Below are 15660 nucleotides of genomic sequence, written 5' to 3'. Positions count from 1 at the left end.
ATATTGATTTGATCAGCCTTCAGTCCTCCTTCTATGTGATTTTATTGATCTGGACAGCCTCCAGATGTGTCTTTGATGGATCTGATCATTTCATATGTTGGGAAACGCTGACAAATTGCCCAATTGGTTGAAAATATGATAGTTAGCATGTATGAACCAGGTATTTCCTTTCTCAATAAACTATTCATATGCCTGGGGTATCTTTACCTCGCGCTGGCCAAGGCTCACCTACATGCTGCTCCTTGGCACATCATCCGAAAACATGTCAGGTTCCACAAACACTACCTCACCACCAACATTCTCGATCCCTCCACTGCCTATGATTTGTCACACTGCTTATCCGATATCCAGTAGTGGATGAGAAATTTCCTTCAATTAAATATTGGGAAGACCGAAGTCACTGTCTTCAATCCCCACCACAAACTCCTTTCCTTAAACAGATTCCATTTCCCTCCCTGGCCACTGTCTGAGGACGAATCAGACTGTTCATAACATCTGTATCCTATTTGACCCTGTGCTGAGGCCCGACAACCAGTGTTCCTGCTAAGCTGTGCAGCCACGCAACAGCCTGGAAGGTACTGCACAGGCACTTGTTCTGAATAAATATCTCACATGCGCGGTAGCGCAAAAATACTTAAAAGGGACCGTGTACTGAGAACACTAAATTTTAAAAGGAACATTGTCTACAATCGTCCAAGATTTCTGTCTTCCTCCAATTCTGGCCTTTTCCACATCCAAGATTTCCACTGCCTTTGTGCCTTCAGCTGCTGAGGCCCTAAACTCTGAAATTCCCTTCCTAAACCTCACCGCTTTACTATCCTCTTTTAAGACATTCCTCAACACCTATTTCTTAGGCTGAAAGCTTGGTCAATTTTATCGATTGACAAGTTGGGTATTATTGAGACTATGATTGCAATACTAAATTTCTGCTCATTAAAAATTAAGTGTACTATTTGTTGGGCAGCACAATCTCTGCAATCTGTTTTAAAACTAAGACAACAAGCTATTAATCTTGAATGACCATCTCTGAATTGTGCCATGAAGCAAGTATATTTCATACCCAAAGGATGTATTTACTGGCATTACTCTGACATCATCTCACTCCTTTCTCATTACTGTGACTACACAGTTGGATTAATTTGTGCAAGTGAAGAAGAAAGCCATTACAGTCTGTTCCCCTTAATTAACATTGCACTGGCTCCGAGACCAGAGCTACTTCAGCACTATAGTAACAACATTCTAGTTTTCTGTGATGCCAGGAAAAAAAGCGTGGTGTTTTCGGTTATCAGTGCTTCTACTTTTTCTCAATAGAGTACAATCTTCTACTTGTCACAGGCAAGTAAGCACCAGTTTCAGATATTAATGGAATACTCAAGTTAAGACTTCCAAAAATTGCATCTTCAAAACTTGCACAAAGATTTCCTAGAGTGAAAGTTGTATCGTTTTGTCTTTCAGATCACAAATAGCTCTCCCATGAACCAGGGTCGCTGTGGCCAAAAGTCTCTTCCTGCGTCCATTTATAGAACATACTGATGCACAAAATTTACACAGGATATTATGTCTGTAATAGTCAATGGGTCCACACTTCTGAAATGACTTCAATACACTGTGGTCATAGTAGGACGTTCTTTCACACTTTGCATCAGCTGAGCCGATCCTTAACACATGAATTTATTTTCTCATCAATCAATAAGGACAAAGCATTTTTACATTTAACACATCATGAGAACTGCCTGGTGGCAGGACATTACAGCTGCATTTTAATACTATATTAAGAGTCAGTACTCCGACTGGGGAAGGATGAATTGTACTGTCTTTTTACAGCTCCGCAGGGCTCAAAAGAATCTGGAGGCATCAACGAGCTAATCGTTCCAATTATCTTAATAAGTGAAATAGCCATAAATATGAAAAATAAACGCACTACCAATTTAAGTGCATTCAATTTTTCTCTTTTAATCAGAATTCCTTTTGTGTAATTTCAACTCCACTTTTTCCCTTTAAAAAAATGTATTGATGTCATAACCCACTTACATGAAAATGTCAGAGTGCTCAAAAAGATTGGGATCATTTTAACAATTTGATACAAAATGGGCAAAGCACACCTGCTGCCTGCCCGTTGTTGCCATGGAGAAGCCTGGGTCTCATTTGTTTCCATCTTATAAGATGTGCATGCCAAACCAGCACTCCGATGGAGCTGGCCTGTTGGGGAGGGCAGGAAATTGGTCAGCTCCTATGTGACAACCAAGCCTGCTCCTCTTGGCCTTCCAATATTATAAGATGAAAAAGATTTGGGGCCACTGGACCTCAAAATACAATCTGTGTCTGATGTACATCATAGGATAGGTATCAGCATATTAAACATGACCTTCTGACCAAAACTCTGGCTGCCGATCTAATGGCCCCTACCAAGAGGATGGCAGGAGCGCCAGTATAAATAGGGCAAGACATGACCGGGCACTACCGTCTCGTTTATGCGGGGTGGCTACAGTTAAAATCAACTCCATTCGTCTTCTTCTTCTTTGGCCTCCTTGTCTCGCGAGACAATGGGTAAGCGCCTGGAGGTGGTCAGTGGTTTGTGAAGCAGAACCTGGAGTGGCTATAAAGTCCAATTCTCGAGTGACAGGCTCTTCCACAAGTCCTGCAGATAAAATTGGTTGTCGGGGCTGTTCCACAGTTGGCTCTCCCATTGTGCTTCTGTCTTTTTTCCTACCAACAGCTAAGTCTCTTCGACTCGCCACGCTTTAGCCCCACCTTTCTGGCTGTCCGCCATCTCTGGCAATCGCTGGCAACTGACTCCCACGACTGGTGGCCAATGTCACAGGACTTCATGTCGCGTTTGCAGATATCTTTAAAGCGGAAACATGGACGGCCGGTGGGTCTGATACCAGTGACGAGCACGCTGTACAATGCGTCCTTGGGGATCCTGCCATCTTCCATGTGGCTCACATGGCCAAGCCATCTCAAGCGCTGCTGGCTCAGTAGGGTGAAAATGCTGGCGATGTTGGCTGCCTCGAGGACTTCTGTGTTGGAGATACGGTCCAGCCACCTGATGCCAAGGATTCTCCAGAGGCAGCGAAGATAGAATGAATTGAGACGTCGCTCTTGGCTGACATACATTGTCCAGGCCTCGCTGCCGGAGAGCAAGGTACTGAGGATTCAGGCTTGATACACTCAGACTTTGGTGTTCCGTGTCAGTGCGCCATTTTCCCACACTCTCCTGGCCAGTCTGGACATAGCAGCAGATGCCTTTCCCATGCGCTTGTTGATTTCTGCATCGAGAAACAGGTTACCTGGTGATAGCTGAGCCTCCATTACTCCATTAAACACCATTAAATCAACTCCATTAAACTGGGCTTAATTATTATGGGATGGGGTAGCTTTTTCAGACAAAAGGAAATTCTAAATAAACAGGTTTGTATTGAAAGTTAAGAGATAAAGTAAGTGAACCAGTGTCTTGAGTTACTAACTAGGCTGCAACATTCAGATGCGTAGCGCCCATTTTATCAGCGTTATGTGTGCAGTTTTGCCTCCAAAATAGCATCTGCGGCATGCTGGGCACCATTTTGATGAGTGCGTTAGTGTCTTGCATGGAATGTACGCCGGAAATATACAGTGTAGGTGGATCATGGTATCAACCAGTGTGTAACGCTGATTTGACACCACCACTGCCATTTTGGAGTTCAATGCACCAGCTAATGTCCTCTCTTAACTTCGCACAGCAGAACATGCATTCATCAGCAAGAAGAACTCCCTCACCAGGGACCATCAACAACATTCAGGATTGTTGCTGGTTATTTTCTACTGGCTCTTGCTGTGACTGTAGAAGTGTTTGGTGGTTTCCAGAATTGTTTAAAGTTTCTGAAGTCTACAGGGAGTGACATGTCTTGTGCTGAAGAACATTGACCTGACTTCAAGGATTCTGCACAAATCACTTGCTCCCTGTAAGTAGTGCAGTAATTTGCATCTCCCTTGGCCTACAGCATGACAGGTAGAATCAGCAGAGGCAACACAGAACAGGACAAGCTGCTGGAAGAGGGAGGAGGAAAGGAAAAAAGGCTCTAAGGAAACCCACATCATCCCTGATGTTCAGGGAGCAATTCTCTTACCTGAACGTCAGCGAGGAACAGTGTGACAGATGTCTCCATTTCATAAAAAAAGGTCCTCGCAGAAATCTTTCATCTGCTGCAGCCACAAGTGCAGCCTCAGAGCAGGGCAAGGACAGCACTGCCAGTAGCTGGGAAGGTACCATTGCTGGGAACTTTTTTGTGTCTGGTTCCTTCCGGGTTGGAGCAGGTGATGTTTACAACATATTCCAAGTCTGCCTTCCACTGATGCCTAAAGGAGGTAATTGAGGCTCTCTATTTCAAGAAAGCTGAATGCATTTCATCCTTTCTTGCCAGAGACAAGCAGGCAGTGAGCACATGGCTTTGCAAGGACTGCATGCTTTCCCATGTTGCAGGCTGCCACCGTCTGCATGCACATTGCTTTACTGGCATCCCACATCAACTCTGAGATGTACCCGCAACTGAAAGGAATTGCTCTCCCTCAATGTTCAGTTGTTGTGCGACCAGATGCAGCATATCATGCAGATCCTAGTAACAATCAAAATCATGTTCCCTTTAAGCTGAGTGGCTGCCCAAAAGCCGAAAGTTCTCGTGCAGGCTATGCACAAGTCAGGGCCTTTAATTTACTCCGCGTGCATAGCTGCACAAAAAAAAAAGGTAAATTGCCCACGCACTTAAATCAGTCGCGCACTACAAAAAAAATTCAGAGGGTACGTTGGTCATCATGCCTTCATTCAGTGGCAGTCCGCTGTACCATCTGCAATTGAGCCACCATGACCAAACAGAGGGTGCTACTGGGCGACAAGGGCTACCCACTGACCACATGGCTCATGACTCTGATGCACAACCTAAGCAGTCGAGGGCTGTATGCATATAATGAAAGCCATGCTGCCACTTAAAATGTGACTGAGCGGACCATTGGGGTGCTAAAGCATTGCTTCCGCTGCCTGCACCACTCTGGAGGAGCCTTGCAGAACTTGGTAGAGTGGGTATGAAGATTCATGGTGGGCTGCGGTGTGCTACGTAATTTCCCCCATGATAAGGGCACAGCTCTTGCCACCACCTATTTGGTGACCAGCTGAGGTTGTGCAGGAATATGATAAGGAAGAGAAGGAGGAAGCGAGGGGGAGAAATAAGAGGAAGGGGTAGAGGAGGAGGAAGGGAGGAAGCAACCAACACAGCTTGGGTGTGATCAACTCATTCGACTGTCATACCAGCGAAAAGACAACTCCAATTCCCCATTCACCAACAGTCCCACACCTTTCCTTCCCACTGTCACTGACCATTGCAGCGTTTTCTAGGCCACAATGTTAAAACAAAAGCCACCACAAAACAAAACCTTGAAACCAAATTTATGAATCAAACATTGCTGTAAAGCATACAAAAGTCAACTAATCACCCTTATGCATTCCCTTGGTGCCCGTCTTCCTTGTGCGTTGCCTGTCATAGTGCTCCTACGCAGTGTTACCCCAGTGGTTGCAGGTTGGCTGCTGACTTTCAGTGGCAAAGACTGCACATGGTCTTGGACTGCACCATCTTAGCATGGACGGCAGCAGCATGAGCTGGTTGGCTGACAGGCAACAGCAAGGGCACTGGCAGAATGGCAGTGGTGGGAGGACAAATGCATTCTTCTTGGAAGACACCAGCAGGTTTGTGCTCCATGATGCCACTGTCATTCCCCCAGGGTGGCGTCTCCACAATCCTAGTAATCTGTTGGAGGATAGATTGCTGAACTGCTGTGGCACCCTGCAAGCCTTAAGAATACTGATTCCCCGGCTATGATAGCAGCTGAGCTTGCATGACTGTAGTCCGAACTGCCACTGCAGCACCCAGACATTGGGTGGCTTCTGCTTCTGCGAGATATCGGCCATCAGAAGCTGTGTCATAGATGGTTCTGCAAGTGGGTACCCAACCATAATCTGTAACCTCATGGCCACGCATATCCCCCACTCTATCATTACCATCAAGCCAGGAGACCAATCGTGGTTCAATGAAGAGTGCAGAAGGGCATGCCAGGAGCAGCACCAGGCATACCTCAAAATGAGGCGTCACCTGGTGAAGCTACAACAGAGGACTATCTGCATGCCAAGCCGCGTAAGCAGCATGCAATAGACAGAGCTAAGTGATCCCAAAACCAAAGGATAAGATCTAAGCTCTGCAATCCTGCCACATCCAGCCGTGAATGGTGGTGGATAAGTAAACAACTAACTGGAGGAGGTGGCTCCACAAATATCCCCATCCTCAATGATGGGGGAGCCCAGCACATCAGTACGAAAGATAAGGCTGAAGCATTTGCAACGATCTCCAGCCAGAAGTACCGAGTTGATGATCCATTTCGGCCTCCTCCTGAAGTCCCCAGCATCACATTGACTTCAGCCAATTCGATTCACTCCGCATAATATCAAGAAATGACTGAAGGCACTGGATACTGCAAAGGCTATGGGCCCTGACAATATTCCGGCAATAGTACTGAAGATCTGTGCTCTAGAACTTGCCGCACCCCCATCCAAGCTGTTCCAGTACAGCTACAACACTGGCATCTACCCGGCAATGTGGAAAATTGCTCAAGTATGTCCAGTACACAAAAAGCAGGACAAATCCAACCCAGGCAATTACCGCCCCATCAGTCTACTCTCAATCATCAATAAAGTGATGGAAGGTGTCATCAACAGTGCCACCAAGCAGCACTTGCTTAGCAATAACCTGCTCAATGAGGCTCAGTTTGGGTTCCGCCAGGGCCATTCAGCTCCTGACCTCATTACAGCCTTGGTTCAAACATGGTCAAAAGAGCTGAACTCCAGAGGTGAGGTGAGAGTGACTGCCCTTGACATCAAGGCAGCATTTGACCGAGTATGGCATCAAGGAGCCCTAGCAAAACTGAATTCAATGGGAATCAGGGGGAAAACTCTCTGCTGGTTGGAGTCATACCTAGCGCAAATGGAAGATGGTTGTGATTGTTGCAGGTCAATCATCTGAGCTCCAGGACATCATTGCAGGAGTTCCTCAGGGTAGTGTCCTAGGCTCAACCATCTTCAGCTGCTTCATCAATGACCTACCTTCAATCATAAGGTCAGAAGTGGAGATGTTCGCTGATGATTGCACAATGTTCAGCACCATTTGCAACTCTTCAGATACTGACGCAGTCCATGTAGAAATTCAGCGAGACCTGGACAATATCCAGGCTTGGGCATGTAACATTTGCGCCACACAAGTGCCAGGCAATGACCATCTCCAACAAGAGAGAATCTAACATCTTCATTTGACATTCAATGGCATTACCATTGCTGAATCCCCCACTATCAACATCCTAGGGGCTACCATTGACCAGAAACTGAACTGTAGTCATATAAATACCGTGGCAACAAGAGCAGGTCAAAGGCTAGAAATCCTGCGGCGAGTAACTCACCTCCTGACTCCCCAAAGCCTGTCCACCATCTACAAGGCACAAGTCAGGAGTGTGGTGGAATACTCTCCACTTGCCTGGATGGGTGCGGCTCCAACAACAGTCAAGAAGCTCGACACCATCCAGGACAAAAGCAGCCCACTTGATTGGCACCCCATCCACAAACATTCACTCCCTCCACCACCGACACATAGTGGCAGCTGTGTGTACCATCTACAAGATGCACTGCAGCAATGCACCAAGGATCCTCAGACAGCACCTTCCAAACCCGCGACCTCTACCAACTAGAAGGATAAGGGCAGCAAATGCATGGTAACACCACCACCTGCAAGTTCCGCTTCAGGTCACACACCATCCTGACTTGGAACTATATCACCGTTCCTTCACTGTCGCTGGGTCAAAATCCTGGAACTCCCTTCCTAACAGCACTGTATACCTACCTCACATGGACTGCAGCAGTTCAAGACGGCAACTCACCACCACCTTCTCAAGGGCAACTAGGGATGGGCAATAAATGCTGGCCTAGCCAGCGATGCCCAGATCACATGAGAGAATAAACAAAAAAATGTTTGCATGGAGTTGGCCACCATTTCCCTGTTGGAGACGATAGGCTCCAAGCTCTGCACGAAGCCCAGTGCCAAGTTGGTGCCGGACTCCAGATTCCTCCATGCACCTTGACAGCGACTGCAGGCTGTCCGGCAGGCCTGCCAATGCACCAAGCATTTCAGTGTGCATACCCATCAGCCTTTTCCTGTATGTCACCCCCACTGAAATCCTCATCTGAGTCCTCTTCCAGTGAACTGGCACCTGTGCTGCCTTTGTCCCCTGCCCTGGCCACAGCCCAATCGTGCTTGATGTCTCACCAGATCCTTCTTCTAAGTCTAAATTACGCATGGGGCCAGTATCTGAGCTAGTTACTGAGAGACCTACTGCTTTTCCACCTCTTTTTCTTCCCCCTCTGCCTGGCCACATAGCAGTTCTTGGGTATCTGAAATGGGAAAGGCACAAGGCTCAGGTTCTGGTTTGCAGAAAGCTGGAAAGCAAGAAGTGCATGCTTACACTATCTGTAGCCTGTAAATCATTAGGTTGTGGGATGAGGGGGAAGTGGGATGTGAGAAAAAGGATTAGGTGTGAGCCTACCATCATCTTCAATGGTTTCAGCCATTGCAAGAGAGAGGTAATGCATCATTAAGTGTGGTGCAATCTGTTTGGGTGATGTGGCAGTCATAGTTGAATAGCTGGCAGTGTGCAAGCTGAGAGATGGTAGTGTGGGGCTTGCAGCAGTGCTAAGTGTGTGAGGGTAAGAAGAAACTATGGGTAAAAAAGAAAAAGACTTGCATTGAAATAGCGCCTTTCATGACCACCAGACATCTCAACGCATCTTTACAGCCAATTAAGTACTTCTGAAGTGTACTCACTGTTGTAACATAGGAAATGCAGCAGCCAATTTGCTCACAGCAAACTCCCACATATAGCAATGAGATAATGACCAGATAATTGTTTTTGTGATGTTGATTGAGGGATAAATATTGGCCAGTACACCAGGGAGAATTTCACTTGCTCTTCTTCGAAATAGTGTCATGGGATCTTTTATGTCCACCTGAAAAGGCAGATGGTTTAATGTCTCATCCAAAAGGTGGCACCTCTGACAGTGCAGCATTCCCTCAGTACTGCACTGGAGTATCAGCCTTGATTTTTGTGTTCAAGTCCTGGAGTGGCACTTGAAGCAAAATCATTCTGACTCAGAGGCAAGAGTGATACCAAATGAGCCACAGCTGACTCACACAAATATGAGTTATGAGTCATGATTGAGAGAGATTGTTGGTAGATTAGTAATGGGGTGTGGTCCACCGAGCAATGTCTGAGAATAATGATGCAATTGGTGGAATATGTTTTCTGAAGATGCATGTATTAACCTTGACCACTCAGATGAGGTCAGCAAACCTCTTGTGGCACTGCATCCAGGTCCTTGGGGCTACACCTGGTATTGATCACCACAGCTAGTTGGAAAGAAAATTGGTTAGCAGACAGGAAACAAAGAATAAGGTCTTTTTTGGAATGGCAGGCAGTGACTAGTGGAGTACCGCAGGGATCTGTGCTAGAACCCAGCTATTCACAATATATATTAATGATTTAGATGAGGGAACTAAATGTAATATCTCCAAATTTGCAGATGACACAAAACTGGGTGAGAGGGTGAGTTGTGAGGAGGATGCAGAGGCGCTTCAGGGTGATTTGGACAAGTCGAGTGAGTGGGCTAATGCATGGCAGATGCAGTATAATGTGGATAAATGTGAGGTTATCCACTTTGGTAGCAAAAACAGGAAGGCAGATTATTATCTGAACGGCTATAAACTGAGAGAAGGGAATATGCAACGAGACCTGGGTATTCTCGTACACCAGTTGCTGAAGGTAAACATGCAGGTGCAACAGGCGGTAAAAAAGGCAAATGGTATGTTGGCCTTCATAGCGAGAGGATTCGAGTACAGGAGCAGGGATGTCTTGCTGCAATTATACAGGGCCTTGGTGAGGCCACACCTGGAATATTGTGTGCAGTTTTGGTCTCCTTATCTGAGGAAGGATGTTCTTGCTATAGAGGGAGTGTAGTGAAGGTTTATCAGACTGATTCCTAGGATGGTGGGACTGATGTATGAGGAGAGATTGAGTCGGTTAGGATTATATTTGCTGGAGTTCAGAAGAGTGAGGGGGAGGATCTCGTAGAAACCTATAAAATTCCAACAGGACTTGACAGGGTAGATGCAGGAAGGATGTTCCTGATGGTGGGGGAGTCCAGAACCAGGCTAACATTCAAACCTTTCAGGACTGAGATGAGGAGAAATTTCTTCACCCAGAGAGTGGTGAACCTGTGGAATTCGCTACCACAGAAAGCTGTTGAGGCCAAAACATTGTATATTTTCAAGAAGGAGTTAGATATAGCTCTTGGGTCTAAAGGGATCAAAGGGGCGAAAGCGGAACAGGTTACTGAGTTGGATGATCAGCCATGATCATAATGAATGGCGGAGCAGGCTCGAAGGGCCTACTCCTGCTCCTATTTTCTATGTTTCGATGTCCCATTGCCTTCTAAGAGTTTGTCTGGAGGCTATCTGGCCCAGAGAGTGGTGAACCTGTGTAACTCGCTACCACAGAAAGCAGCTGAGGCCAAAACATTGTATGTTTTCAAGAAGGAGTTAGATATAGCTCTTGGGTTTAAAGGGATCAAAGGATATGGGGCGAAAGCGGGAACAGGTTACTGAGTTGGATGATCAGCCATGATCATAATGAATGGCGGAGCAGGCTCAAAGGGCCGAATGGCCTACTCCTGCTCCTATTGTCTATGTTTCTATGGCCCCCTGCCATCCTGGATAGAGTACATATCATCCTCTGCACCTCCTCAACCAAGGTCTCCAGTGCAGCATCGGAAATCTTTGGAGCCCACTCTCTGCCTTGCGTCCTTCCCAGGTCAAACTCACGTTTACAACGTCTGGAACTGGTGCTGGAAGTCAAAGTGCACCTACCTTTTAAGAGATACAGGCTGCCTTTATGTAGTGCAGGTTAGCTTGAACTCATAATAGCCTCTCATGATTTTGCACCCCTGCTCAGGTGTGCAACCATTCAAAGCGCACATAGCTCTGGCTGCATACTAAAATCTTTTAATAAGCAGGCAGTACAAAGTTCCATCACGATCCATGTGCCAGTTATCAGATCTTATTGAATTCCACAGCCCTAACTTCTGGAGGAATGTTGAATACTGAAATTATTCCATGAGCGAGGGCGATCCCAATAATTGAAAAGCATCAGTCAGGAACAAATTTGAGATTTCATGCATGTGCTGAAGACTATTTTCACAGTTCACAATGTATATGGATAATTACTAATGTGGAGGGAACTCTACTAACTGCTTGGCATATCGCATGATGAGCCTCTCATCTATCCGAATGAGAGTGGCTCGACCTTGAAAATTCATTTTGCTGGGCTACACATAGTATTAAATTCTATAAAACGAATAAACTCCAATCTTTTTTATATTAGTTTATCTTTTTCATTCCTTCTCCTTCAATTTTCCAAGTCAAACACTTTTCCTGATGAAGACGACAGGCCAAGAACACCAATTAGCCCTTTGTCAAAATTCAATTCATGGTGGTCTGTTTGGAGGCACAAACGTATGGTCCAAGAGGACTGTTTCTCCTTATGAGAGGGTGCTTGAAGTGTGTATGTTAAGAGGAAGTAAAGAATCCATGAATCATCCTTCATCCTCTGGTCGGGAGTTTGTGTCTGATCACTGGCAGTCCATTCTAAGGCATGAAGGGACTATGCTCTCTGCTCATTTGTATCTTCCCTGAATTCTTAGCCTCTTGTGTTTTTTAAAAATTAATTCGCAGGGTGTGGACACTGCTGGGAACGCTGGCATTGATTGTCCATCCCTTTGTTATATCAATTGATTACATGTGTAATCTAACTAACTGGTGTTCCTGAACATATCCTACACTTTCCCACGGATGAGCTTGGTCATCCCATGAATGGAAGCAAACACAGAATGCACAAGTTTCAGAAAGGCTGACCTGATCTATTTACAACAGAATAACTACTGCCAGAGATAAAACATGTGCTTCACCAATCTTCCAAAAAGTGAAAATGATGAACACTATGCTAAGACAAGGCCAATTAAGTCATAACACTGGCTTATTTTACAGATTATACGTGACTGAATAAAGTAGTAAATACTGAACTTTAACCTATTCCTTAATGCTTCCTGTAACAAAGCACACCACGCTATCCTTGTTAACTAGCTCAATTAACTATTCTTTTGGTTAGCTTTTTTTTTTAACTGGGGGGAGATTTTGAGCTTACCACCAAAGGAAACAGGGCAGTAGTGCCCCGAAAAGGGGAAACGACTTACAATGCTCTTGTGAAGCACCTTGGGACTTTTTACTACATTAAAGATGCTGCATAAATACAAGTTGTTGTTGTTATTAATGGTACCAAATTAATTTGATAAAGCAAAAGTTGGAAACAGTAAAGACAAGGCAGATTCACTTCCAATGCAATTACAAAGCTGTATATATCGGCTTTCCTTAACCATGGTATCACAATTAAGACTGAGCTTGTTCAAATGCCCATTCTCAAACCTTCATTCATACCATTTTGTTCATTATCTTCCTCATTCAGGAGGAAGGCCATATGATAATTCCTGATATTCCGTGGGTAGAGTTTCTCCAGTTCACACACTGGGGGGTAGTGGGTGACAAATAGCGTCAGGGATTTCACCTGAAAGTAAAATTATAATACATTATTACAATATATTGAACAATCAGCGCCACTGAATTCCACTATGTTATCAATACACATATCCGGTTAGAAATAGTTGGAAAGCTGAACAGTTCAGAAGAAGTACAACAAATTAAACGAGTTAAAGTCCACAATAATCATAAAAGCAAAATACTGCGGATGCTGGAAATCTGAAATAATAACAAGAAATGCTGGAAATACTCAGCAGGTCTGGCAGCATCTGTGGAGAGAGAAGCAGAGTTAACGTTTCAGGTCAGTGACCCTTCAAAGTCCACCATCAGCAGTGTAAAAGAAATCTCTAACCTGCTGAGTGAACATAAATTCATCATAGTTACTACAACAAAAGTAGTGACGAACTCTCGATGCTAGCAAAACATAAGCCCGTGTTAATACTGCAATTAAAATGGTGGGGGAAGCTCAATCGAAACTCATTAACATTGATATGATATGACTGATCACAGCAATTGTCAGTTAATAATGTTTATCACTTGTGAAGAAAAAGAGCAGGAGGGGGCGAACCCGAGTGACCCTTTCAATTTATGAAGGCTGTAACTGATCATCTGCATGAAGATTACCAGAGACCTTAGTGAGATTATCCATTATTTTGGAAACTATGGCTAATAAAAAAAATATAGCTTCTAAAAATGCTAACATAAGTGCAAGATAACACACATTGGGTCATAAACATCCTTTCAAAATCTAAAATCCTCAATAAAGTCACCCCATAACCTTCTATATATCAGGGAGTACAAGCTTAGTTTATCTAACTTCTCCTCATAGTCTAATCCTTGGAGCCCTGGTAACAATCCAGTGAATGAATCTGTGCTGCACTCCTTCCAAGGCCAATATATCCTTGGTGAAGTAAAAAAGGAAATAAGAAAAGCAAAGAGAAGACATGAAAAAATATTGGCAGGTAAAATCAAGGAAAACCCAAAGATGTTTTATCAGCACATTAAGAGCAAGAGGATAACTAAGGAAAGGGTAGGGCCCATCAGAGATGTACAAGGGAACTTGCACGTGGATGCAGATGATATGGGCAGGGTTCTTAATGACTTTTTTGCCCGTCTTCATAAAGGAGAGGGATGATGCAGACATTGCAGTCAAAGAGGAGGAGTGTGAAGTATTAGATACAATTAGCATAATGAGAGAAAGTACTAGAGGGTCTGACATCCTTGAAAGTGGAGAAATCACCAGGGCCGGATGGATTGTATCCCAGGCTGTTAAAGGAAGCCAGGGAGAAAACAGCGGATGCGCTGAGGATCATCTTCAAATCCTCACTGGTATGGTGTCAGAGGATTGGAGGTCTGCGAACGTTGTACCATTGTTTAAAAAGGGTGCGAGGGATAGGCCAAATAATTATAGGCCGGTCAATCTGACATCAGTGGTGGGTAAATTATTAGAATCAATTCTGAGGGACAGGATAAACTGTCACTTAGAAAGGCACGGACTGATCAGGGATAGTCAGCATGGATTTGTTAAAGGAAGGTCATGTCTTACTAACTAAATTGAATTCTTTGAGGAAGTAACAAGGAGGATTGATGAGGATAGTGCAGTGAATGTGATCTACATGAATTTTAGTAAGGCATTTGACAAGGTCCCACATGGCAGACTGGTCAGTAAAATGAAAGCCCATGGGATACAGGGGAATGTGGCAGGTTGGATCCAAAATTGGTTCAGTGACAGGAAGCAAAGGGTAGTAGTCGACGGATGATTTTGTGAACAGAAAGCTGTTTCCAGTGGCGTTCCACAGGGCTCAGTGTTGGGTCCCTTGCTGTTTGTGGTATATATTAATGATTTGGACTTAAATGTGGAAGGCATGATTGGGAAATTTGCTGATGACACAAAAATTAGTTGTGTAGTTTATCGTGAAGAGGATGGCTGTAGACTCCAGAATGATATCAATGGCTTGGTTGAGTAGACGGAAAAATGGCAAATGGAATTCAATCTGGAGAAGTGTGAGGTAATGCATTTGGGGAGGGCAAACAAAGCAAGGGAATACACAATAAACGGGAGGATATTGAGGGGGTAGAAGAAGTGAGAGACATTGGAGTGTATGTCCACAGGTCCCTAAAGGTGGCAGGACAAGTAGATAAAATGGTGAAGGAGGCATATGGAATGCATTCCTTTATTGGCCGAAGTATAGAATACAAAAGCAGCGATGTAATGCTGGATCTGTACAAAACGCTGGTGAGGCCACAGCTGGAGTATTGCATACAGTTCTGGTCGCCACATTCCAGGAAGGACATAGTTGCTCTGGAGAAAGTGCAGAGGAGATTTACAAGAATGTTGCCGGGGCTTGAAAGTTGCAGCTATGAGGAAAGATTGGATAGACTCGGGTTGTTTTCCTTAGAACTGAGGAGGCTGAAGGATGACTTAATTGAGGTATACAGAATTATGAGGGACCTAGATAGACAGGAAGGACCTGTTTCCCCTAGCGGAGAAGCCAATTACCAGGGGGCACAGATTTAAGGTGATTGGTAGAAGGATTAGAGGGGACGAGGAAACATTTTTTCACCTAGAGGGTGGTGGGTGTCTGGAATTCACTGCCCGGATTGATGGTGGAGGCAGAAACCCTCGGCTCATTTAAAAGATACCTGGACATGCACCTGAAGTACTGTAACCTGCAAGTGGACCAGGTGCTGCAAGGTGGGATTAGATTGGACAGCTAGTTTTTTCAACTGGCACGGAGACAACGGGCTGAATGGCCTCCTTCTGTGCTGTAATTTTTCTATAGTTCTAGCTGTTTTAAACAGCCCAAATTACCCTTGGCCATTTTTTTTTTTAAAACATAGTGCATGGCCTGTTCATTTAAGTAAATGGACTCAAATTTTTTGGGTGACCAGTAACCTCTCAGTTGCTGTGCATCTGAAAGAAAACATTGCCCTTGACGACTCTTTTTCTTCTAAT

At 44.7% G+C, this 15660-nt stretch overlaps 1 protein-coding gene across 1 annotated transcript in view; it reads right to left on the bottom strand.

The window, feature by feature from the left end:
* msh3 (mutS homolog 3 (E. coli)) overlaps window positions 1-15660 on the bottom strand; it is a 405607-nt gene that overhangs the window by 37134 nt on the left and 352813 nt on the right. Inside the window, exon 22 of the mRNA XM_068029606.1 lies at window positions 12606-12732. Coding sequence (XP_067885707.1) covers window positions 12606-12732 — 127 coding nt within the window. The remainder of the gene's footprint in view (window positions 1-12605; window positions 12733-15660) is intronic.

Source organism: Heterodontus francisci, chromosome 4, assembly GCF_036365525.1.
Source record: "Heterodontus francisci isolate sHetFra1 chromosome 4, sHetFra1.hap1, whole genome shotgun sequence".
NCBI lineage: Eukaryota > Metazoa > Chordata > Chondrichthyes > Heterodontiformes > Heterodontidae > Heterodontus > Heterodontus francisci.
This window is presented reverse-complemented; position numbering and strand designations above follow the sequence as displayed.